The sequence below is a fragment of the Manihot esculenta genome, chromosome 15 (assembly GCF_001659605.2).
Source record: "Manihot esculenta cultivar AM560-2 chromosome 15, M.esculenta_v8, whole genome shotgun sequence".
NCBI classification, from domain to species: domain Eukaryota; kingdom Viridiplantae; phylum Streptophyta; class Magnoliopsida; order Malpighiales; family Euphorbiaceae; genus Manihot; species Manihot esculenta.
In genome coordinates this window covers 31,676,752-31,702,455 of record NC_035175.2, presented here as the reverse complement: position 1 = coordinate 31,702,455, position 25,704 = coordinate 31,676,752, and the positions used below count along the sequence as shown (strand labels likewise).

Below are 25,704 nucleotides of genomic sequence, written 5' to 3'. Positions count from 1 at the left end.
TTATTTTCCTTTAGTTATTTTATGCAAGTCATAACTATAATTACTCTATTTTGAGACATATCTACATTTGTTGTCTTGATTTTTTGAGATTTATACTTTCTCTTTCATCGAGTGTTATTAATTTAGTAAAAAAATATAAATTATTTTTTTGTTAATATATACTTAATAAAGACCATTCAATATTCAAAATGATAGGCTCAATTAAAAGATAAATCGCTCACTTTCAAATTTTAAAGGTTGAAGTTACTTATAAAAATTATTATATTATTATTATTATTATTATTATTTATAGTTTTATTTATTTTGTAAGTTATACCTTAACATGTGAAGCACACAACGGTACAATTAGTGCAAGTACTAATAATTAACTAATTAATCATGATTAGTTAAGCAAATGGAGATGTTATAGGAAACATCCAAAAAAGAATTAAAAAACTTGCATCTCAACTCTCAGCACCCACATTGAATTGAATTTCCCCCCCTCAAATAACACAAATTTACCAATAGTCTCTACAAGAACATGCCCCGTCTTTAAAATGGTGGAAACGATTCCTCTCTCTTACAATAATTTCTCTTCCATAAATCTTGGAAATTGACTTGGTGTATGTGTGGCAGTCATTGCACATCCTCAAATTCCTAGCAATTCTTATGGGAACCCCCTCAGCTGTATGTATCAATGCAAAAGATATAGCTAACTTCTGACTATGAGATTTCAATCTCTGCTTCTTCTCTTCTTCATCAACATCTAACAATATCTCTGATGTATCTGCAGAATATCCTTCAAATTTCAGTTGCCATTCCATCTGATGAATCATCTCGTAAATGTCTTCGCTTTCTGGGTGTGACTTGTCCTGCGAAACGAACCTGTAAACTTTCCTCTTCACCTCAACTAAACTATACCCAGGTGTTTGATGTAAGTGTTTGCAAGCCAATTCTGTTCGAACCTTAGCCAAATCTTCCCATTTTTTAGCTCTTGCATACATATGAGATAAAATCAGCAAGTCACTCGGATTACGCGAATTCAATCTTACCAAGCTCTTAGTTGCAATCTCACCTATTTTTAAGTTATGGTGAGCTTTGCAAGCACTTAGAAGGCTTCGCCACACAACATCATTTGGCTGGATAGGCATGCTTCTGATAAACTCTAAGGCCTCGTCGAGCATCCCAGCTCTGCCCACAAGGTCTACAATGCAGCAATAATGCTGAATTGTTGGTTCTATTCCATGCTCAAACTTCATTCTATTCCAAAACTGCAGACCTTCGTCAACAAGTCCATCGCGACTACAAGCAGTCAACACACTCACATAGATAACATCATCAGGCTGCAATCCTTCCAAAAGCATTTCAGAGAAAAGCTCTAGCGCCTCCTTACTGCGCCCATGCATTGCTAGTCCTGAGATCATTACACTATAGGAAAATTTGTTCTTTTTTGTTGTTCTTCGAAAGAGGCACAGAGCTTTTTCTACACATCCACAGTTGATGTACATGTCAGTCAGAGAAGTTTTCACAGTTAAATTGAGTTCACTGAAGTTCCTAAGCAACACTCCATGCAAGAACCTCCCAAAATCAAGGGCACCCAAATGACTACAAGCAGAAAGCATACTAACATATAAGCTCTCTTCTGGCCTACAAGATCTGCCATGACCCATCTCCTCAAAAAGCTGTAAGGATTCAGACCACATGCCAGAACTAGTATGAGCTGCCATAATAGCACTCCAAGAAGCAGCATCCTTTTGACCCATTTGCTCAAAAACAGCACATGAAAGTTTTATCTCCCCGCACTTTCCATACATGTTAATCAAGCTATTCTGAACATACAAATCACTTTCAAATCCAAGCTTAATAATATTCCCATGAATTTGCATACCTTCCTTTATTGCATTCAACCAGGTACATGCCTTTAAAAGAGAGGGAAATGTAAAATTATCTGATTGAACTCCCTTCTCAAGCATCTCACAATAAACAAACAGGGATTTCTCCATATTAAAATCCTTAGCATATCCTTTAATCATGGTATTGAATTCAAAAGTACCTGGTTCCTCAATTTGTTGAAAAATTGAAGATGCATAATCCATACTGCCCCAGTCTGGGAGAGCACAAGTAGCCAATAGATTGCTTGCACAGAAAGAGCTGCAAAAGAATCCCCATCTGAGGATTTGGGCATGAGCTTGCCTGAATTCTTCGATGTTCATGCATCTCCTCAAGAGGGTTAAACATTCTTGCTCCTTCAACCTCAGATTAACTTGTGGGCTTTCTGATGGTAACAGAAAATGGGTTTGGTGAAGGACTGATGTCCCAATCATCCCACCATCAAAATCATGATAAAGAAATCAATAATGCTGCAGCTTTTGGGTTTGAGAATGAAAGTAGCTTTGAATCTTGAGGATTGCTTGAAGAAGAGAGTTTGGATGTTGTCCATGAGATTGAAGAGGAATTTCTATCCAAAAAAACGGTGTCACTTTATGGGACAACTAGATTCTGGATAGGATAATGTTTTGTTTTGGCTTTTCATTAGCAGCTTTGAGGGTTGTGTATAATAAAAATAATGAATAATTCTAGGATTTTGGTAGTTATAACTGCGGACCAGGTTGGAATTTTATGGGTAAGGTATTTTATTATTGTTTATATAAATAATTAATTTAATATAAAAAAATATATTTTATAATAAATATTTATAATTTTTTATATATATTTTTATTTAAAAATTTAAATTTAAATATTTTTTAAAAATATTGAGTTTTTTAAATTAAAATTATTAATAAAAAATATTTTTTATATAAATTATTAATTAAAATACATAAGACTAAATGGGTCAGATTTTATTCAGATAATAATAATCAAGTTTTGGACGGATTCGTATAATTTAAATTAATTTTTAATTAAATTCGGAATGGATTTAAATATCATTAATATAAATCGAATTCACATTCGAGTAATTTAATTTTTACCGATATCATATCGTTTAAATCTCTAAATAATATTTCAATATTTAATAATTAAATTAAATTAAATTAAATTAGTTTTATATATTTAATTCTTTTCATTTTATTTTTATTAAATAGTGGGTAAAAGAATTTAAAATATATATGTAATGTTAAAAATATTTTCCCATTAATTTTTATTAAAAAAATTAAAAAAAGCATTTTTAAAATAAAAATTTTACTATTATTTTCCAAAGTAGTTTCTGAAAAGTCTTTTAAAAATTAAATTTTTTGGAGAATTAATTTGTCTCAAAAATATGAAAAAAGTTTGAAGAAAATTTTGAAAAAATATTTACTAGAAATATATGTCTTTTTAAAATTATCCAATAAATTAGTCTTCTAAGAATAAAATGTTTTCGAAATAATTTCAAAGATACTTAATTTCTTAAAACAATTAAAAAAATATTTTTTTCTTAATTTCTCAAATATTAAATCAAAATGTCATAAGACTGGTGATGCTTTTTGTTGTGATTTTTTTATTTTTTATTTAATAAAAAAATTTGCTCGGCCGTTAATGTTATATTTATATTTTTACTACTTGATAAAAAAAGTATTTTGAAATCAAAAAATTAAAAACTCAAAATTATAAATATTAATTTTTTAAAATCATTATTTTTCTTTATAATTTTTATCATATTACTATTAACAATTTCAAAATATCATATTTATTCTATTAATCTATAAAATATATTTTTTACTTTATTATTATTATAAAATAATTTAATATTTAATTTTATAATATAAAAAACTCATTAATTAATTTTCTAATTTTAAAAAATACATTAAAACTTTCTTAATATTTTAAAAAATTTACTAATAAAGTTTTCTATTAATTTTAGTTATTAAAACTTTTACTCTTTAGTCCTAATAATAGAAAAAAATTCATTAGTCGGTCTCTTAATATCATAAAATATTACTAATTATTTTTTTTATATTAAGTAAATTATAAAATTTTTTTATAAAAAAATTTACTATTTAGGCTATGTGATATGAGAAAACTTATTAGTTCATATCTCAGTTTTAAAAAATATATTAAAATATTTATGAAATATTAAATAATATATTAATTAATTTTTCCATGAGTTTACCAGTTAAGCGTTTTATTATTTAACTCTTTAAATAGGTGAAATTTATTAATTAGCCTTTCGATTTTATAAAAATATCTATTAATTAGTTTATTCATATTAAAAGCATTTTAAAACTAAAATTGATGGATGGACTAATTAACATATTTTTTTAAAATTTCAAAAATATTTTAATATAATTTTTAAAATCAATTGAGCAACTAGTGTATTTTTCGATACCAAATGGACTAAATAGTAACTTTTTATTTTTATAACATTCTACAGTTAAAATTAATAAAAAAAATTAATTAATAGACTTTTTAAACCTCAGAAATATTTTTATGTATTTTTTAAAACTAAAGGATCCAATAAATTTTTTTTATTTTTGTACAAGGATCAAATAATAGTTTTTTTATTATAATATCATATATTTTATAAAAATAATTTATTATTTATTTTTATGTGCAACCATTTATAAAATTATTTTTATTTCTTATTATTAAAAATCATATTTTAAAAAAATATTTTACTATCTATTTTGATATAAAAATTTATAAAATTATTTTTATACAAACATTTTTTAGAAAATAATTTTTAAAAAGTATATATAAAAATAAAAAAAAATATGTAAAAAGGATTGTATAACATTACAAAATGCACTCATAAATATTTTAGTTTTTAATAAATTTATTATTACAAGATAAATGACTAAAGGGTGAATGGGTCATTTCACTAATTTTTCATATGAAAAATTTTGAAAAGTAACTCAATACAGATATACAAGTATTCAACAGAGAATTAATGAAAAAAAGATATTAAATTAGCAAGCAAAAATTATTACACTTCTATTGGCATTGATTTAATCTTAAAAATAGATATCTCATATTATTAATGATGATATCTAAAAGTATAGAGATTAGAAATAAAAAGATTAAACATAGAGATTTTATAGTGATTCGATAAATTTAATCTACATTATTAAATTTCTTTTAACACGCAAAAGAACTCCGTTTCATTTAACAAGTATTTCAGATACTCGTAGACTTTCATATATTCGATTCACACTCAAATTTCTACTTAAATTATAAGAGATATTTAAAATGTTTATCAAGTCAACATACACTCAGATAAATTTTATATAAGTTTTGAGTTAGAAATAAACACTTTCAAAATTATTAACAAATATAGTAGAAATGCTATTAAGATAGAGTGAAGATTTATCGATGAAGATCAGAAATATGAATGAAAAGTTTTTAATATAAGAGTTTTAAATGCTATCTGAAAATTCTATCTTCTTAAATAGGTGTAATTCAATAATATAATATGGCCAATGAAATGTATAGAATGAGAGTGAATTTTTACATTTTTTTTAGAATTTTGTTGCTCTTAGTTATAATTTTATTCTATTAATTGTTGTAAAATAATAATTATTTAAAAAAAATTTGTTTGGTGGTTTTAAAATAGGGTATAACAGAGGGATATGGGAAATTTTTTTTTTTGTATTTAAGTGGTCACCAATGTTAGGCTATATTTATTTTATTGAAAATATTTTAAAAAAATATTTTTCATATTCAATAATATTTTAAATATTAAAAAAATAAATTAATATTGATGGAGAAATTAAATTATAAACTTTGTTTACTTATGAAAAATAATTTATATTTAAAAAATATTTTATGCAAAAAATTGTCCAACAAAATAATTCATTTTTCATAGTTTAATTTTAATTTTAAAATAATAATGTTAAATTTATATATAAAGGTCCTAATAAAATTTTTAAAGTATAAAAAATGACTTTCTCCTTTAAAATGATTTGATTTTTATTTTCATTAGAAAAATATTTCATGTTGATTAATTTTTTTAAAAGTTTTAAAAATCAAAAAGTGTGGAAAATATTTTTTAAACAAAAAATATTATTTATAGAAAATATTTTATTTTTCACATAAAATAATTTTTATGGAAAATATTTTCTACATAAAATATTTTTTATAAAAAATACTTTTCAATAAAATAACTTATCTTTTTATTATTTAATTTTAAGTTAAACAAAAATTATATTACTTTTATATATAAGAGTTCTGATAATACTCTTAACGACAAAAATATTTCCTATTAACTAATTTTTTTAATGCTTCAAATCGGTTCAAAATTAAATATAAACTAAAAATCGAAATTTTACTATTTATAAAAACTGAACCGAATCGATTTTAATCAGAAATTGAATCAAATCAAACCTGTAATACCCGGCTCGAGTCCGGCATCGGAATTCCTGTAGTCCGGTGGAATCTTGGGGTGTCGGAACCCTCGAGAAGGGTAATGCATATGTTTTCCAAGGTATTTTCACTTGTTTTCATGTTTTGAAGTGTGAAAAGCATTGAGTTTTGAAAGAAAAGCAACAAGGGAGAAATGTAAAGGTTCGGCCGCCAAAGGTTACTTTCGGCCGCCGAACATTGCATGGTTGCGGCTTCACGTTCGGCTGCCGAAGGTGGTCTGGCCAGCCACCTATAAAAGGGCCAAGGGTCGGTGGAAGGAGGTTATTTCTCTCCTCCACTTGCAGCCAGAGGTGAGTTCCAGCCTCTCCTACGTTGACTTTCATGTTTTTCATGATTTTCATCAAATCTTTCAAGAGTTTTAAGAGTTTTGGTGATTTATGAAGGTTTTGAGCAAAAGAACCAAGGTTTGAAACTTGGAGCTTTGGAAGAGCTTTTCTTCATATCTCCACGTTAGGATCTTTCATCCTCACGTTATGTAAGAGGTAAGTGAAGATCCTGAGCTTCTTTGATGATTTTGAAAGGTTTTATGTAGTTTGTATGGGTAGTATGCATGTTTAGGTTTAGGTGAGGTTTTGATGATTTGTGGTGTTCCAGCATGTTTAAGTGTGATGTGCTATGTTTGTTTGGGGTTTTAGGGTAGTTTTAGACCCCTTTGGGCATATATATGTGTATATGCTAGTTGGGAGTAGTTGTTATGCATGTTTGTAGGTTTTTGGGCAAAGTTTGCATGAAACAGAGCAGGGTTCTGTCCTTCGGGCAAAACCAGGTTCGGCCGCCGAAGGAAGGTTCGGCCGCCGAACCCCTTGTGGAGGCAGTTTCGGCTGCCAAAGGTTGCCCCCGAAAGCTAGGCTTTCGGTTTAGAAAGAGCCTTTCGGCCGCCGAAAGAGGGAGTTCGGCCGCCGAAAGTGTGTGAGTTTCGTCTCTGGACGAGACCTTCGGCCGCCGAAGGTGCCGCCGAACATGCATGAGTTTCGTCTCTGGAGTGGGGTTTCGGCCGCCGAACCTGCCGCCGAAAGTGCCCTGTCCAGCTTTCTTTTGCATGGTATATGTGAGGGTTAAGGTTTGTTTAGAGGGGTTTTTGGGGAGTTTCTTAGCGATGTTCTTGAGTGAGTTTGGTCCCTCATTTGAGTCCACCTGTGTAGGTACGGACCAGAGGAATCAGGGAAATCAGCAGTGAGTCCAGTGTCAGAACCTGCAGTGTCAGTGCAAAGATAACCAGAGGTGAGTGGAATTTAACTGAATGTTTTAATATGATAACTGATATTTTCTCATGCTTCATGCATCATGACTATGCTATAGGGTGAGTGCATTAGTGTACACAAAGATGATGCATTGCATTTATCCTTGTACTTGGCATTGCTCCTTGTACATTGCTTATGTGAGACGGCACGGACTTCGTGAGGATTCATTAGCCCTCAGAGGAAGACCTGGAACAGCCCTACGGGGACCAGGCACAACACAAAGACCTGGAACAGCCCTACGGGGACCAGGCACATGGTACTTAGGTACCCCAGATGAGATAGAGGGATTTTTGATCCGTCCGGCCGAGGTGATGTGCTTATATGTTGCATTCCATGAGAGCATGTTTTATCACCTGTTATTTTACTATTCTACTCACTGGGCTATCGTAGCTCATCCCTCTCCCCTAACTCCAGTTGTGCAGGTTCAGAGGTCAGAGATAACTCAGCAGGGTACAGGAAGAGTACAGAGTTGTGTAATAGCTAGCGTGGACATGTAATTGTATAGAGAGAATGTATAGGTATAGAATGGTGCTTGACTTATAAGACTTGTAATCCCTTTGTAGCGTCACATGATCAGTTTATGTATGTTTCTTTCTTGTTGTATGAGCAAAACCAGGCTTAACATGATGAGTTTGATCCGCCTAGGGCCATGAGGAGCTCTAGGAGGGATTAGTAGAGAATAGAAAGAGTGCATGCACAGGTTAAGCCTTGGAATGAAGAAAAGTTTTATGTTTTTACAGCAAATGTATGATCATGTATGGGATTTCACAGGTATACAGACAGAATAGCAGGCTTACTACGGGTCCCGGCGACCTTAAGTCGATCTGGATCCTAGTGCCGGTGGCAGTTCGGTTTCCGGGCTGTTACAGATTGGTATCAGAGCCCTAGGTTCACATGGTCGGACCGATAGAGAGAGAGTTGGGCTCATAGAGAGGTTTAGTAGGTCAAGCACCATAGGAAAAATATGTCCACTAGGATAGGATGTTCGTCCTGTCTATATGCTGATGTGCCATGCCCTGAGTTATGCATGTGCATGTTTTTGGTGTGTTGCTGATGTGATTTGTTTTTTTCCAGAGAGTGAAGATGCGAGGAACTCGTCGATCCGCGAGATTGACTGGAGTCCCACCTGTAAGTGAGGGTACAGCTGCTCGTCCACCTGCCTTGCCAAGGACAAGATCTCACAGGTCAAACAGGGAAGGAACGTCACGAGACCCTAGAAGGTCTTCTGACGAGAGCAGGAGAGGAGTAAACAGAGGGGGAAGGTCAGTAGAAGAAAGAGGTGTGATGGAAGAGGGTCAGAGTAGAGATGTAAGCATGGGTATAGGAAGGTCAGAAGAAGGTATGGGGGAATCCCAGAGAGGCATGCAGGCCTCGGGATTTGGCTATCCACCCTTTCCACAGGGCCTAGAGTATCCGATGGGAGGCACGTCGGATTACTCCAGCTTTGCCCCATATCCACCCTACATGCCATATATGCCCTATCCTTCCTTTTATCCACCATATCACATGTATCCACCCCCACCTGTTCATCCAAGTCCAGTACAGCCTGAAGTGAGGGAACCAGTTCCTCCACCACCACCTCCTGAACCAGTAGCCACTGTTGTGGAAGCACAGCAACCCAGTTCTTCAGGGGGCAGTAAGGTGAAGATGACCGAGTACTTAAAGTTGGATGCTCCTAAATTCAATACAGGAGATGATCCCTTTGAGTATCTCAGTGCAGTTAGAATGATAACAAGTGAGTTGGGAGCAGATGATGGTAGAGCCATTGAGATGGCAGGGTTCACGTTAAAGTGTAAGAAAGCGAGAGAATGGTTCAAGAACTATGTGGACCCGAGACTTGAGAGTATGACATGGGAAGAGTTCGCCAACGAATTTGCTGGATGGGCTTTTCCTGACAGTTCCAGGGAACTAAAGGTTGTGGAGTTTGAGCAGTTGCGACAGACGGAGGAGATGAGCGTTGATGCTTATACAGATAAGTTCCTGGAATTGTTGCCATATGTCGGTCAGGCATATGATACAGATCAGAAGAAGGCAAAGAGATATGCCACAAGGCTTCATCCAAGGTATTTCTCTTTGATTCTTCATGCGGAGAAGGAAAGTTTCCACTCTATTGTGGATGCTGCTAGAAAGATGGAGGCTAGTGCCATAAGTCAAGGTGTAGTCAAGGCACAATCTTCTGGTGTTAAACCAGGTTCCTCCTCACAGAGTACAGTAAGTGCAAGTAAGAAGAGATGGGAGAAATTCAAAGGAAAGAGAGGCAAGTTCTGGAACAGGCTTAAGTCGGGTCTGGGAATGAGTAGTGGCTCCAGTTCTGGCGTAGAGTTTCCAGTATGCAAGCGGTGTGGCAAACAGCATAGAGGAGCTTGTCAGTTGGGATCCACAGCCTGCTATAGATGTGGGCAGGAGGGACATTATGCACGAGAATGTCCTCAGGCGACTTTGGTTGCACCATCCCAGCAGATGAGTACGGGCAGTGTAGTCCAGCCCGTAGTTTCAGCCATACCACCAAGCAGTGGTAGAGGAAGAGGAAGAGGGGCCGCCTCTTCATCAGGGATGGGTTCCCGAGGTGCAGGTCCGTCAGCCCCAGCACGGATTTTCACCCTGACTCAGCAGGAGGCAGACACGTCGAACACGGTGGTGTCAGGTAATCTCATCATTGGGTGTTCCGAGGTATATGCTTTAATGGACCCCGGTGCTTCTCACTCTTTCATTTCTTCTAGAGCTGCAGAGAGGTTGGGTCTGATAGTGTCTGAGTTAGAGTGTCCTCTATGGGTCAGTGGACCCAAATGTGATCCATCTTTGGCAGAGTCAGTCTGTCGGTTCAGTCCAGTGTGCATAGAGGGTAGATACCTTCCAGCTGACCTGGTGGTTCTAGAGTTGGCAGATTTCGATGTCATTCTAGGGATGGACTGGTTATCTACGTATGATGCTACCCTGAACTGTAGAGACAAGGTAGTCAGTGTCAGAGACCAGGATGGGTCAGAGTGTGTCTTCAGAGGAGACAGGAGAGGGACACCTAGGGGTTTGATATCAGCCCTCCAGGCTCGTAGGATGTTAAGGAAGGGGTGTCAGGGGTTCCTAGCTTATGTGAGAGAGCTAGACAGTCAGGTTAGGGAACCATCCTCAGTACCAGTTGTGAGAGACTTCCCAGATTTGTTTCCTGAAGAGCTTCTAGGACTACCACCGGATAGGGAAATAGAGTTCGAGATTGAGTTGATGCCCAATGCCAGACCGATCTCTATTCCTCCCTACAGGATGGCACCAGCAGAGTTGCGAGAGTTGAAAGAGCAGTTACAGGATTTGGTAGCTAAAGGTTTCATCCGCCCGAGTACCTCACCCTGGGGTGCTCCAGTATTATTTGTCAGAAAGAAGGATGGACCTCTGAGACTTTGTGTCGACTACAGACAGTTGAACAAAGTCACTATCAAAAATAAGTATCCATTACCCAGGATCGATGATCTATTCGACCAGCTGGCAGGAGCAGGTTGTTTTTCAAAAATAGATCTGAGATCTGGATACCACCAGTTGAAGATCAGGGAAGGAGATGTATCCAAGACTGCTTTCAGAACCAGATATGGGCATTATGAGTTCCTTGTGATGCCGTTCGGGTTGACTAACGCCCCTGCAGCATTCATGGATCTCATGAACAGAGTTTTCAGGGAGTACTTGGATCGTTTTGTGATCGTCTTTATTGATGATATCTTGGTGTACTCCAGGAATGCAGAGGACCATGCCCAGCATCTGCGGATAGTGCTGCAAACCTTGAGAGAGCATGGCTTGTATGCCAAGTTCTCCAAGTGCGAGTTCTGGCTAAGGAGCATTTCCTTTTTGGGACATGTTGTATCAGAGGACGGTATATCAGTAGATCCCAAAAAGGTAGAGGCAGTAGCCAACTGGCCTACACCCACTACAGTGACAGAGATCAAGAGTTTTCTGGGTTTGGCAGGCTACTATCGGAGGTTCGTTCAGGACTTCTCGAAGATAGCTGCTCCTATGACCAGACTGACCAGAAAGAATCAGAAATTTGTGTGGTCAGAGGAATGTGATGAGAGTTTTGCAGAGTTGAAGAGACGGTTAACGTCAGCACCAGTGTTAGCGCTGCCGATCAGTGATGAAGATTTCACAGTGTTCTGTGATGCATCCCGAGTGGGATTAGGTTGTGTGTTGATGCAGAGGGACAGAGTAATAGCTTATGCTTCTAGACAACTAAAGAAGCACGAGTGCAATTACTCGACACACGATCTTGAGATGGCAGCTGTTATCTTTGCACTTAAGATGTGGAGGCATTACCTCTATGGGGTAAAATGTGAGATCTATACGGATCATAAGAGCCTGCAGCACATCTTAAGTCAGAGAGAGTTAAACTTGAGGCAGAGACGGTGGGTAGAATTGCTCAGTGATTATGATTGTAAGATCCAGTATCATCCGGGCAAGGCTAATGTTGTAGCTGATGCCTTAAGCCGAAAGTCACTTGGCAGTTTATCCCACATTGCAGTAGAGAGAAGACCGGTGGTGAAGGATTTCTACAAGCTCGTGGAAGAAGGGTTACAGTTGCAGTTATCTGGTACAGGTGCGTTGATCGCACAGATGAGAGTGACACCAGTGTTTCTCGAGCAAGTGGCTCTGAAACAGCACGAAGACCCCGAGTTAGTAAAGATTGCCAGGACTGTTCAGTCGGGCAACAGTGCAGAGTTTAGATTTGACGGAGAGGGGATTCTTCGGCACGGTAAGAGGTTATGTGTACCAGATGATAGTAGTTTGAAGGCCGACATTAGGAGGGAAGCTCATAATACGCGGTATAGTATTCACCCGGGAGCCACCAAGATGTATCAAGATCTGAGAAGGGTGTATTGGTGGCCAACAATGAAGAGAGAAGTGGCACAGTTTGTGTCAGCCTGCGAGACATGTCAAAGGGTAAAGCTAGAGCACCAGAAGCCGACTGGAATGCTTAACCCACTGCCGATTCCAGAATGGAAATGGGAGAACATAGCTATGGGTTTTGTAGTGGGGTTACCGGCGACGTCTAACAGACTAGACTCCATATGGGTGATTGTGGATAGACTCACTAAATCTGCTCACTTCATTCCAGTCAGGAGTAACTACTCTGTAGACAAGTTGGCGCAGGTGTATGTCGACGAGATAGTAAGGTTGCATGGAGTTCCAGTGTCGATAGTATCAGATCGAGGACCTCAGTTCACCTCCAGGTTTTGGCGGAGTCTGCAGAACGAAATGGGCACAAGGTTGGATTTCAGCACTGCTTTCCATCCACAGACAGACGGTCAGTCAGAGAGGACCATCCAGACCATTGAAGATATGCTGAGAATGTGTGTGTTAGACTTTGGCGGTTCTTGGAGGCAGCATCTACCTCTGGTGGAGTTTGCCTACAACAACAGCCATCATGCTAGCATAGGGATGGCTCCTTATGAAGCTTTGTATGGGAGGAAGTGCCGAACACCTGTTTGCTGGGAAGAGGTAGGAGAGAAAACTCTTGCAGGGCCAGAGTTAGTTGAGATAACCAGCAAGTTAGTGCCTATCATCAGAGAGAGGATCAGAACAGCTGTAAGCAGACAGAAAAGCTATGCAGACACCCGTAGGAAGCAGATAGAGTTCCAGGAGGGGGATATGGTATTGCTTAAGGTGTCTCCGATGAAGGGAGTGGTTCGCTTTGGAAGGAAGGGTAAGCTAGCCCCACGGTACATTGGTCCCTTTGAGATCTTGCAGAAGATCGGGCCTGTATCGTATAAGCTAGATTTACCGGCTTCTATGGAAAGAATTCACCCGGTATTCCATGTTTCTATGTTGAGAAAATTTGTGTCAGATCCAGAGAAGGTTCTTAGTGACCCTGAGGTGGAAATCTTAAGTGATCTCACCTATGTAGAGCAGCCAGTGCGGATCCTTGACACCCAGATCAGAAAGCTGAGAAACAAGGAGATACCAATGGTGAAAGTTCTGTGGAACCACCACAACCTAGAAGAGTGCACTTGGGAGACTCGGGAGTCCATGCTCCAGCAATACCCATATCTGTTTTAAGGTTAGTTTTTCCCCTTTTCTATGTGTTTATGTTGTGTTAGGGACATTCGGGGATGAATGTTCTTAAGGGGGGGAGAATGTAATACCCGGCTCGAGTCCGGCATCGGAATTCCTATAGTCCGGTGGAATCTTGGGGTGTCGGAACCCTCGAGAAGGGTAATGCATATGTTTTCCAAGGTATTTTCACTTGTTTTCATGTTTTGAAGTGTGAAAAGCATTGAGTTTTGAAAGAAAAGCAACAAGGGAGAAATGTAAAGGTTCGGCCGCCAAAGGTTACTTTCGGCCGCCGAACATTGCATGGTTGCGGCTTCACGTTCGGCTGCCGAAGGTGGTCTGGCCAGCCACCTATAAAAGGGCCAAGGGTCGGTGGAAGGAGGTTATTTCTCTCCTCCACTTGCAGCCAGAGGTGAGTTCCAGCCTCTCCTACGTTGACTTTCATGTTTTTCATGATTTTCATCAAATCTTTCAAGAGTTTTAAGAGTTTTGGTGATTTATGAAGGTTTTGAGCAAAAGAACCAAGGTTTGAAACTTGGAGCTTTGGAAGAGCTTTTCTTCATATCTCCACGTTAGGATCTTTCATCCTCACGTTATGTAAGAGGTAAGTGAAGATCCTGAGCTTCTTTGATGATTTTGAAAGGTTTTATGTAGTTTGTATGGGTAGTATGCATGTTTAGGTTTAGGTGAGGTTTTGATGATTTGTGGTGTTCCAGCATGTTTAAGTGTGATGTGCTATGTTTGTTTGGGGTTTTAGGGTAGTTTTAGACCCCTTTGGGCATATATATGTGTATATGCTAGTTGGGAGTAGTTGCTATGCATGTTTGTAGGTTTTTGGGCAAAGTTTGCATGAAACAGAGTAGGGTTCTGTCCTTCGGGCAAAACCAGGTTCGGCCGCCGAACCCCTTGTGGAGGCAGTTTTGGCTGCCAAAGGTTGCCCCCGAAAGCTAGGCTTTCGGTTTAGAAAGAGCCTTTTGGCCGCCGAAAGAGGGAGTTCGGCCGCCGAAAGTGGGAGTTCGGCCGCCGAAAGTGTGTGAGTTTCGTCTCTGGACGAGACCTTCGGCCGCCGAAGGTGCCGCCGAACATGCATGAGTTTCGTCTCTGGAGTGGGGTTTCGGCCGCCGAACCTGCCGCCGAAAGTGCCCTGTCCAGCTTTCTTTTGCATGGTATATGTGAGGGTTAAGGTTTGTTTAGAGGGGTTTTTGGGGAGTTTCTTAGTGATGTTCTTGAGTGAGTTTGGTCCCTCATTTGAGTCCACCTATGTAGGTACGGACCAGAGGAATCAGGGAAATCAGCAGTGAGTCCAGTGTCAGAACCTGCAGTGTCAGTGCAAAGATAACCAGAGGTGAGTGGAATTTAACTGAATGTTTTAATATGATAACTGATATTTTCTCATGCTTCATGCATCATGACTATGCTATAGGGTGAGTGCATTAGTGTACACAAAGATGATGCATTGCATTTATCCTTGTACTTGGCATTGCTCCTTGTACATTGCTTATGTGAGACGGCACGGACTTCGTGAGGATTCATTAGCCCTCAGAGGAAGACCTGGAACAGCCCTACGGGGACCAGGCACAACACAAAGACCTGGAACAGCCCTACGGGGACCAGGCACATGGTACTTAGGTACCCCAGATGAGATAGAGGGATTTTTGATCCGTCCGGCCGAGGTGATGTGCTTATATGTTGCATTCCATGAGAGCATGTTTTATCACCTGTTATTTTACTATTCTACTCACTGGGCTATCGTAGCTCATCCCTCTCCCCTAACTCCAGTTGTGCAGGTTCAGAGGTCAGAGATAACTCAGCAGGGTACAGGAAGAGTACAGAGTTGTGTAATAGCTAGCGTGGACATGTAATTGTATAGAGAGAATGTATAGGTATAGAATGGTGCTTGACTTATAAGACTTGTAATCCCTTTGTAGCGTCACATGATCAGTTTATGTATGTTTCTTTCTTGTTGTATGAGCAAAACCAGGCTTAACATGATGAGTTTGATCCGCCTAGGGCCATGAGGAGCTCTAGGAGGGATTAGTAGAGAATAGAAAGAGTGCATGCACAGGTTAAGCCTTGGAATGAAGAAAAGTTTTATGTTTTTACAGCAAATGTATGATCATGTATGGGATTTCACAGGTATACAGACAGAATAGCAGGCTTACTACGGGTCCCGGCGACCTTAAGTCGATCTGGATCCTAGTGCCGGTGGCAGTTCGGTTTCCGGGCTGTTACAAAACCGGTCTGATTCGGTTCGGTTTGATCAATTTCAATTTTTAATAATTTTTTTATTTTTTACACTTTATTTTTAATTTTTTAAAATTTAATTAAAATATTTTAATTTTAATATAATTTAATTTCTCTATATTATTAAAAAATAACATATTATTATCACTAATCGGTTCGATTCGTTTTTTTTTTATTTTTTTCTGATCAAAATTGAACCGAATCGAAATAATCGAAATTTCTAAAATTAAAAACCGAACCGAACTGAATTGAATAAAAAATCGAAATAAATTTTAAAATTAATTTGATTTAATAGATTTTTTCAGTTTGAACTGAATAGTATTCACCCACTTTTTTTTTTTAAATCAAAGTATTCACCCACTTTAAACACTAAAAAATATAAAAATTAAAATAAATAGTGGCTTAAGAAAAATAAAATTTTATTTTCAAAAGAGAGTAATTTTTTAAATTTTGAAATTTTATTAACACCTTTATATATAAATTTTATTAATATATATATATATTATTTTTTAAATAAAAAATAAATAATTTTATTAAAAATATTATTCATGAAAAATATTTTTTAAAAAAATATTTTTTATTTTTGATATTTAAAAATTCAAATAAATTGATTAACCAAAAATATTCTTTTAATTAAAAAAAATTAAGTCATTTTGAAAAAAAAAATAATTTCCTTTTTTAAAAATAGAAAATTATTATTTATATTTGAAAATCATATTAAGAGTTTTAATATAAATTTTTAATATATTCTATTTTTAAATTAAAATTAAATAATAAAAAATAAGTTATTTTATTTTTAAAATATTTTTTATATATAAATTATTTTCTAAAAATAAATGAATAAATTATATTAAATCTAGAGGTCTCTAATGGAATGGAGAGTGCATCACACTAGAAACTAAACTATCAAATATATAATTATGGAACTGATTCAAATTTGAGGGACGGATAAATCAAATTGATTGAATTAAAAATTAAAAATTTTAAATATAGACTGTATTTATCGAAAAATAACTTATATTTAAAAAATATTTTCTGAAAAATATTTGTTAAGATAATTTATTTTTCATTATTTAATTTTATTTTAAAAAATAAAATAATATTAATAAATTTATATATATATAAATTTTAATAAAAATATTAAAATGTGAAAATAAATTTTACTGTTTAAAAGAGAAAATTATTTTCTTAAAGTAATTTATTTATGTTATTATAAAAATATTTTTTATTAATTAAATTTTTTAAATATTTTTTTAAAAAATAAAAAAATATTTTTCATAAAATAAACGCCGTACTATCAATTTTGGCCTTTGCACTCTCCGCTGAAATTGTATTAAAAAAAGAAGAAAGAAAGAAAGAAAATGGAATCAAAGGAAGCGCACATATTTACTTTGAAAATCTTTTACTCACTAAACCTATTTGACCCTCACAATACAAATCCATAAGCAACGCCACAAAAACAAAACGCTATTAACGGTTTTTTTATTTATTAATAATTTAATAAAAATTCTTTGATAACTAAATTATCAATAAATTACAATCCAATCCATTCCTAATATTTTACTAACAAATTTCAAATTTATTAGCATTATTCATGAATTTATAAAGAAAAAACATATATTATTATTCAATAATAAATTACTAATGAATGATAATTTATTAATAAATCTATTAATAATTTAAATAAATAAAAATAAAAAATCATTCTAATTTAAATATATTATTATTATTTATTAATGAGTAAATTTTAAAATTATATTATTATTATAAATAAAATAATAATGTATGTCTGATGTTATATAACGATCACACAAAGTAAACTATGAGTTGTCACCACAAAATAGGGCTACATGGCAAGGATCTATAACATGAAGCGCGATCCCACTCGAGAAAAGGAAGATCCGGACTTCGTAACATCCAATTCATTATGGATAGGTCGAGTCTTAGCATAAAGTTACTGTTAGCCGGCACAGTTCAACATATCACCATTATGTCGATAATTACGGAATCACCAACCGATTAGTTGGCGAGATTTCTTATCAAATAGCCGATCACATTATCGGCGGATTTTTATGAATACTATATTAACCTATCCTCTTACAGTATAAAGGCTAACGATCACAGAAGGAAAGGTATATAATTCTTACACTATTCAAATTCTAAACAATTTCTTACACTCGCCCATATTCTCTAATTTACTGACTTGAGCATAACCCTCCACCTCACGTTCTCTTTCTTGCAGGATTGACCAATCACAGTACAGCTCTATTTTCCGACCGTATTTTGGAGCTTTCGGACGATGCTCTGAAGGATGTCAACTAAAAGCTAGTTCGGGCCACTCAAAGGTACCGAGAAGGATAGAAAAAGGACAGAAGGATGAACCAAAAGAAAGACCAACAGCTAAAGAGGCAAGGATATGAGGGAGACCACAAAAGATACTCAGTTGCCCAAGGAGGAAGGACCAAGGTACGTATAAGAATTATACCCCATTGAATGATTCACAAACACGTATTCTAATATGGATTAGGAAAAATAACAAGAAGATCAGAGGGCCTCCCAAGCTCAACCCTAAGAAAGCAGGAAGGTGAGACAGGACCAAGTACTATCATTTTTATGAAGACCACGGACATGTAATGGAGGAGTGCTAGCAATTGAAAGACGAGATCGAGAGATTAGTAAGGGATGAAATACTTTGAAAGTTCGCTAGAAAAATTAGGGAAGAGAGAAGACCTAAACCCGAGGATAAAACCCTTAAAACCACCCATGGCAGAGAACCTATAGGGATTATTCATATAACTACAAAAGGACCCAGCAATGGAGAATCGATCCTTAAAAGAACAAGATGTAATAGATACCGAGTCTAGTAATTTAGGCAAAGACTGAAAAGGACCATTTAGGGTCCCGTAGGTTATTCGTCCAGGGTCTTAAAGCTGACCAAGCTAGATGGCCGAGTCATTCCCTACTCTTGGAATATTATTAATCTAAGAAAATTTTATTAATAATAGTTAACGATCTATTTTTCATGTGTTGTGCTATTCAGTGATAAGAAACGATGGGGCTGCCTTCTTTAAAAGGATGAAAGAGCACTAAAACAAGGGCATAAGGCAACCGCTAGGCCATCTAGGCGTTGGACCCACTAAAATAAGGCCATAAGGCAACCGTCAGGCCATTTGGGCATTGGACCCACTAAAATAAGGCCATTAGGCAACTTTTGCTAGACCATCCGAATGTTAGACCCACTAAATAAAGGCCATAAGGTAAACTTTTGCCAAACTTTCTAGGCATCAGACCTATTAAAAAAAGGCCACAAGGCAGGTTCCACCGGATTAGAAGACCGGGCGTTGATCCTACTAATCAAGGCATTCGTGTCAGGCCACAAGGCGAGTATACACTAGGCCACAATCCGAGTGTTATTTCCACTAAACAAAGCCACAAGGCGAGTTCTGTCAAGCTAGGTCACAAGGCGAGCATACACCAGGCCACAATCTGGGTGTTAGTCTCATTGAACTAGCTTTTAGTAATGGATTCACAATCCATTACTAAATTTAAAAAATGGATTTTTTTTAAAAAAAATTACTAATAAATTTAAAATTTGTTAATAAGTATATTAATAATTGAAAAATTAAATTTAAAAAAAGTGAGAATTTTATGTGAAATTTTATTTTAAATTTATTAATGAATTACATTTGTCGATAAATTTAATATTTTTTATTTATTAATTTAATAATAAAATTTAATAATAAATTTTCAAATATATCACTAATTATTTAAGTAAATTATCAATAAATTTGAAGTCCGTTAATAATTTAAATATTTTTTAAAATTTATTAATAGATTAAAATCTGTTAATAAATTACCAATCTATTTACTAATAAATTTTAAGTTTATTAATAAATTTTTAATTTTAATTATTTTATAAATTTATAAATTACGAACGAATATTGAAATCTATTAATAAGATTAAGAGATGTATACAGATTTCAAATCTATTAGTAAATTTTTATTTAAAATTTTTATATTAAAGTTACTTATGAATTTCTATATTAAAGTTACTTATGAATTTCTAAATTTATTAGTAAATTTTTTAAAATTATTTGTTTGTAAAATGCATAACATAGAAATTTTTTATAGTTTAATCTATTTAAATATTAAATTCAATATATCATACATACAAATATATTTAAATCAAAATAAATATATCACATATTTAAATAAAAACACCAATTCATTTTACTATATCAACATTTATTTATATATAAATAAATCTTTATAATAATAAAAAAAATAAAAATTTAGGACCACATAATATGATTATCATTACCAGAAGCAACGTAAGTTCTACTTCGCCTCCTTGATCGACGTTTATGGCTTTGATGGCTACCACCAAACTTCAATCTTCCAGTATCTTTAAACCGCTCCTTTTCAGCAGAATCAATAACACATTCTGATGGTGGCACAGAATATCTTAATGTATCATAGCAATATGAATAATACATGTAATGTTGGCGAAACTTTTGCATAGCTAGACGTTGCTTAAGAGTGATGATGCTATAATCTGCAGTCTCTAGGTGGAAATTACTCTCAGAGCAAGTAAAGGCTGTCGGAATTCGTTGGATGGGATCAACAGAGCAGCCGTCTAAGACTAGATCTTTATATTCGGACGCAAAAGGTGAATACTTGTAATTAACCTTGTACTTGCCTCCTGAGGTTGCCCAATTTGAGGCATCCCATATTGTGGCATATAAGGACATTGGTTTTGATGGGTATTCGCTACCCATTGCATTGTTACGTAGCACCTCTCGGATTGGTATATTGTCAATGTAAAATCTGAAATATATGAACACAAATGGTCACTACTTGTTATTGAAATGATCTAAACAAATCAGATTTAGTATACGTTTGAAATTAGCATCTAAATATTTATTGAGAAATATATTATTTCAAAAATATCAGCGTATCTTTTGATCAATTTTAGTATATGTTTGAAATTAATATTTAAATATTTTTTTGAGAAATACAATATTTCAAAAATATCAACTTATTTTTTACCAGCAAACCCTATGTTCAAAACGTGCGCTAACTTTAGAAAAAAAAAAAAAAAAAAAAACTATGCACTAACATAGAAACATGGTGTATGTAATTGCGCTAATTTAGGAATTTTTTTTTTATCAATACCCTATGTAATTCAGCTTTAATTTTTTATTAACATATAATGTTTAATATAATTATTTTTTTCTTTCCCAATAATTATGGGTGTTATATATATAAGTTTCATGTGGTACTAGACCTCTCTGGTCGCCCCAATCAAAAGAACTAGTCTGGATAAAGACGGAGGTAACAAGGGTCTTGTAATATTGATTAAAAACAGAAACCCCAAAGCAACATCTATGATAAAAAAAAATGAATATCATATTAATTAGGGCACATAGAGAAACTTCGAAAAAAGTATAAATAATTTTAATTCTTTAAAAATCATTCACGAGAATTAAGTTCGCAATAATAAGCCAAGAGATATATAATGAAACTTGGTGTGACCATATATTTATCAACCAAATTCTTATGCATAAAGCAATATGTCTACAAAGAGGATTCACCGGAAGAAGATGACAATGAACCAAACAAGTTCTACATTGATATTCACAGAATGAAAGATATAGAAGAATAGGCACGAAACTGAACCATTTCCTATGAGTCAACCAGATTTTTGCGATGAAGATTGAAAGGTGAAATATGACTATTAACCAATCAGGATTAACAGAAAACAGCCATATGGTGATATTAGGAGATGAGGTATGCATATGAATGATAAGAAGGGCTTTTGAACCACAACTTGATATCCATCCATCAGTTTTATGTTCAAAGAAATTAAAAATTAATTATTAATGAAATTATTTTATTTTAAGTAAAATTTTAATTCAATAAAATTATTAATAGTTCACTCACTATTTTGTATTTCTTTTTATTCATTTCATTATTATTGTTTTAATTTATTAAATTAATTAATGTAAATTAAAATTAAATAAAAATTAATTTTAAGATTTGAATTTATTTTTCTCAAATTATTACACATTTAGTTTTTATTTTCGTTTGTTTGTAAAAAATAATTTATATTTAAAAAATATTTTTTATAAAATATATTTTATATGAAAAATATTTTTTAACGAGATAATTTATTTTTTATTATTTAATTTAATTAAAAAAGTAAAATTTATTAATAAATTTATATATAAAAATATTAATAAAAATTTTAAGCGGTAGAAAAGATTTTTTTTTAAATTACTTTTTTTTTATTTAAAAAATATATTTTATTAACTAAGTTTTCTGAATATTTAAAATATCAGAAAATATAAAAATTATTTTTAAAAAAATCATTTCTGTAAAATAAACAGAACCTTATTTTTAATAAAAAAAATTTAAATATCTCAAAATTAAAATATAAAATACTTTCATAAATATTATTAATAAAAAGAATTTGATATATCTATATTTAAAATAATTAATAATTAATATTGAAAATATAACTTTTTCATTATTAAATTAGTGATAAAATATTATTTTATAAAATAATAATATTTAATTAGTATTGAAATAAAAATTTTATTTAAATTAATTAAAAAGTTATATTTTGTAATTGATTTTTACTATTATTTAGTTAAAAATCTAAAAAATCCTAATAAATATGCTAATAATGAATTCCTTTAACTACAACTAATTACAACTTTTTAAGCTCATATATACAGAAAATCTTTTTTAAAAATTTTAAATTTAAATATAAATAATCAGATTTAATATCTAATGAATAATATAACTTAATTATTATAGATTTTAATGATAGGGAGAGGAGAGAACTCACATGATTTTATATTTGGTCCAGAGAATGCTGTATCTATGAAACTCCTTAGATGGATCGAACCATAAGCGATATCTCTCTTCTCTGCCACGGCTAGTGCTTCCATTGCCATACAAATTGGTCTGGAATCTCCATGGCTTTCCCTCTATGTTTCCTAAGAACTCGAAGTCCAATTCATCGTGCCTCTTCTCAAAAACATTGGCGTTTGATGTCTGTTTTCACAATTTATATACTCTTCTAATCATTCTTCTAGTTCTATATATACAACTACACGCTTCGCGTTCACATTAGTAATATAGGCTGATGTTATATGAGAATGAATTTGATAATACTCTGCTGTGGGGAAAAAAAATGATAATGCTTTGATCAGAAATTCCTATAAAATCTCTTCAAGTGGTTATACAATTGAATAATTAGAGTAAATATTTTTTTTAATCAGAACTTAGAGTTGAGAAGTAGAACTTGAAATCTCTGGATTTATTTGGCGTAAATGTTATATGTATTAAAAAATATGTATACATTTATGTAAAGTTTTTTTTAGAAAAAAAAAATTATATTTGAAAAATATTTTTCATATTTTAAAAAATATTTTGATGAAAAATATTTTTCAATAAAATAATTTATTTTTTATTATTTAATTTTAATTTAAAAATAAAATATATTAACAAATATATATAGAAATATTAATAAATATGGAAAATGATTTTCTCTATTAAAATTAGAAAGTTATTTTTTAAAATAATTTGATTTTGTATTAAAAAAATATTTTTAACCAAAATTTTTAAATATTTTAAATATAAAAAATGTAAAAAATATTTTTTCGTAAAATAAATAGAATTAAAAATGAAATAATCTATTTTAAATTTTTGTATAAAAAATTCATTATGTATTAATTTTATATTATTTTAATGAAAAATAAAAAAAGCAAACCTATTACAGACAGCAAAATTATATTTAATTGAAAGCTGACCTATTATAGGAAAACAAATTTAGGTCTAATTGAAATTGTGATCTATATTTTTATTGAAAAGGAAAATTAAGAATATGCTTTATGAAAAAAAAAAAATTGTTCCCTACACTTTTCTGCGAAATTATTTCTAAAAAAAAAATATTTTTCTAATCAATTTTCCCTTCTGAAAAAAAAAGGGTCAATTTTAAGGATTTTTTTTTTTCAAAACAAAAGATTTTTAAAATATTCAAATGAGGAAATCAAGTTCTGGAAACTTCCTATACATAACTCTTTACTTTTAATATCAAAATTAAATAACAAAAATATAAATCAACTTTTAAAACTTTTTTAAATAAACTTTTTTAAATAAAAATTATTTTCCATAAAATAAAATCTAACACTTTGTTTATGTGGAGAAAATGTTTTCTATTTTATACAAAAAAATAATTTTTATTTTTAATTTAAAAAGGTATATTAATAATCTTATACATAAAAATATTAATAAAATTATTAAAATATTGAAAAGAAAGATTATTTTTCTTAAAATAATTTAATTTTTCTTTTAAATTTCGGTTTGTTTGTGAATAATAACTTATATTTAAAAAATATTTTTTATAAAAAATATTTTTTATGGAAAATATTTTTTATGGAAAAATTTTTTTAATAAAATAATTTATTTTTTAATTTTAATTTAAAAAAATTATTAATAAATTTATATATATAAAGATTTTAATAAAAATTTTAAAAGGTAAAAAATGATTCTCTTAAAGAGAAATTTATTTTACTTAAAATAATTTATTTTTTAATTAAAAAATATTTTTGTTAGACTAAATTTTTTAAAAGTTTTAAATTCAGAAATTTAAAAAATATTTTTTAAAAAATTATTTTTTATGAAATAAATAGAGTTTTAATCATAAAAAATACTTTTTATTGACTAATTTTTTTAAATAATCGAAATGTGAAAAATGTTTTTCTATAATTTTCTTTTAAACAAATGGAGTGATTATAATTTCTAAACCCTTACACATTCCTCAAATATTGAAAACAAATTATATAATTAGTTTGAAGAAAGTCGAATTTATATTTTTCGTTGTTTTGGAGGCCACTCTAATTTTAAATCTAAATCCCTTGATAAATTAATTAAATTATTTACGGAAAGAAATTAACATTAATATTAAAGGCCTAAAATTTCATACTAGATTCATGGGAAGACAAGATACACTTTACATATTATAGAAATCAATAATAAAATCAGTTTAAAAAAAATTGAAAATTTCAGTGTTTTCATAACTAAAATTTTAGAAGGAATAATACCGAACATGGAAGACTTACATAGAAGGCAACGCATATCCCTGCAGTATAATCCGATGGCAATTTGATACTGGCGCTGAAGAATCCATACTTGTACATTTTTTTCGAAATAAAACCAGAGCCTTGCAATTTTCCGGCAAAATCAATCATATATCTCTAATTCTCTGTTCATCTATTTGCCTAATTAATATATGATCGATGAGAATCAAACACAAGATACCTACCGGTGAAGCGGTCAAGTAGTAGTCGGACGCTTCTTCCGTTTGGAGAACGAACGAGATTTCCGTCGCCGAAGAGCGGAGTGTAACCCTCATCGAAGGAGATGGTTGAGAGGTTGAATGCTTCATTATTCCCAACGCAAAACAGCAACAAACACAATAGAAGGAGAGACGAGAGACAGCAATCCATTTCTGTTTTTGCTTAATTTTCTTTCTTCGTCTCTTCTCAATCCTTCAATTCTTGCTTTCTCTGGGAGTTTGTGTGTGTGTATATATATCACTACAGCAGGAAGATGATGATTCAGATGCATGAATGTGAAAGAGGAAGGAGAGCGGTCTTAGGCTGCTCTGTGCTGTTTTAAATTTTACGTGGACAATAATGCCCTTCATACTTCTACAATAATACTAGGAAAACTTTTCAGCTACACGGCAAAGTACATTTTAGAGAAATTTACTATTTCATTTCTATATTAGACGGTAGTTTTTCGATTTTAAAATAATATATTAAAATATTATTTAATTTTAAAAAAATTATTAATTAATTTTAAT

At 32.6% G+C, this 25,704-nt stretch overlaps 2 protein-coding genes across 3 annotated transcripts; both read right to left on the bottom strand.

The window, feature by feature from the left end:
- Positions 1-357: 357 nt before the first annotated feature.
- On the bottom strand, positions 358-2,532 carry LOC110600900 (pentatricopeptide repeat-containing protein At1g31920). Of its 2 annotated transcripts, XM_021737816.2 has the most exons (2): positions 2,033-2,532; positions 358-1,898 (listed from the first exon to the last, which is right to left on the bottom strand). In XM_021737816.2, the coding sequence occupies exons 1-2, from the start codon at positions 2,162-2,164 to the stop codon at positions 498-500; spliced, it is 1,533 nt and encodes a 510-aa protein (XP_021593508.1). In that variant the 5' UTR covers positions 2,165-2,532; the 3' UTR covers positions 358-497. The 2 variants fall into 2 exon arrangements, with proteins under 2 accessions (XP_021593508.1, XP_021593507.1); XM_021737815.2 differs by having other exon boundaries at positions 358-2,531.
- A 17,474-nt stretch (positions 2,533-20,006) lies between these two features.
- On the bottom strand, positions 20,007-25,461 carry LOC110601410 (probable xyloglucan endotransglucosylase/hydrolase protein 30). Its single transcript, XM_021738532.2, has 4 exons — positions 25,162-25,461; positions 24,959-25,059; positions 22,681-22,889; positions 20,007-20,654 (listed from the first exon to the last, which is right to left on the bottom strand). The coding sequence occupies exons 1-4, from the start codon at positions 25,343-25,345 to the stop codon at positions 20,120-20,122; spliced, it is 1,029 nt and encodes a 342-aa protein (XP_021594224.1). The 5' UTR covers positions 25,346-25,461; the 3' UTR covers positions 20,007-20,119.
- Positions 25,462-25,704: the final 243 nt, after the last annotated feature.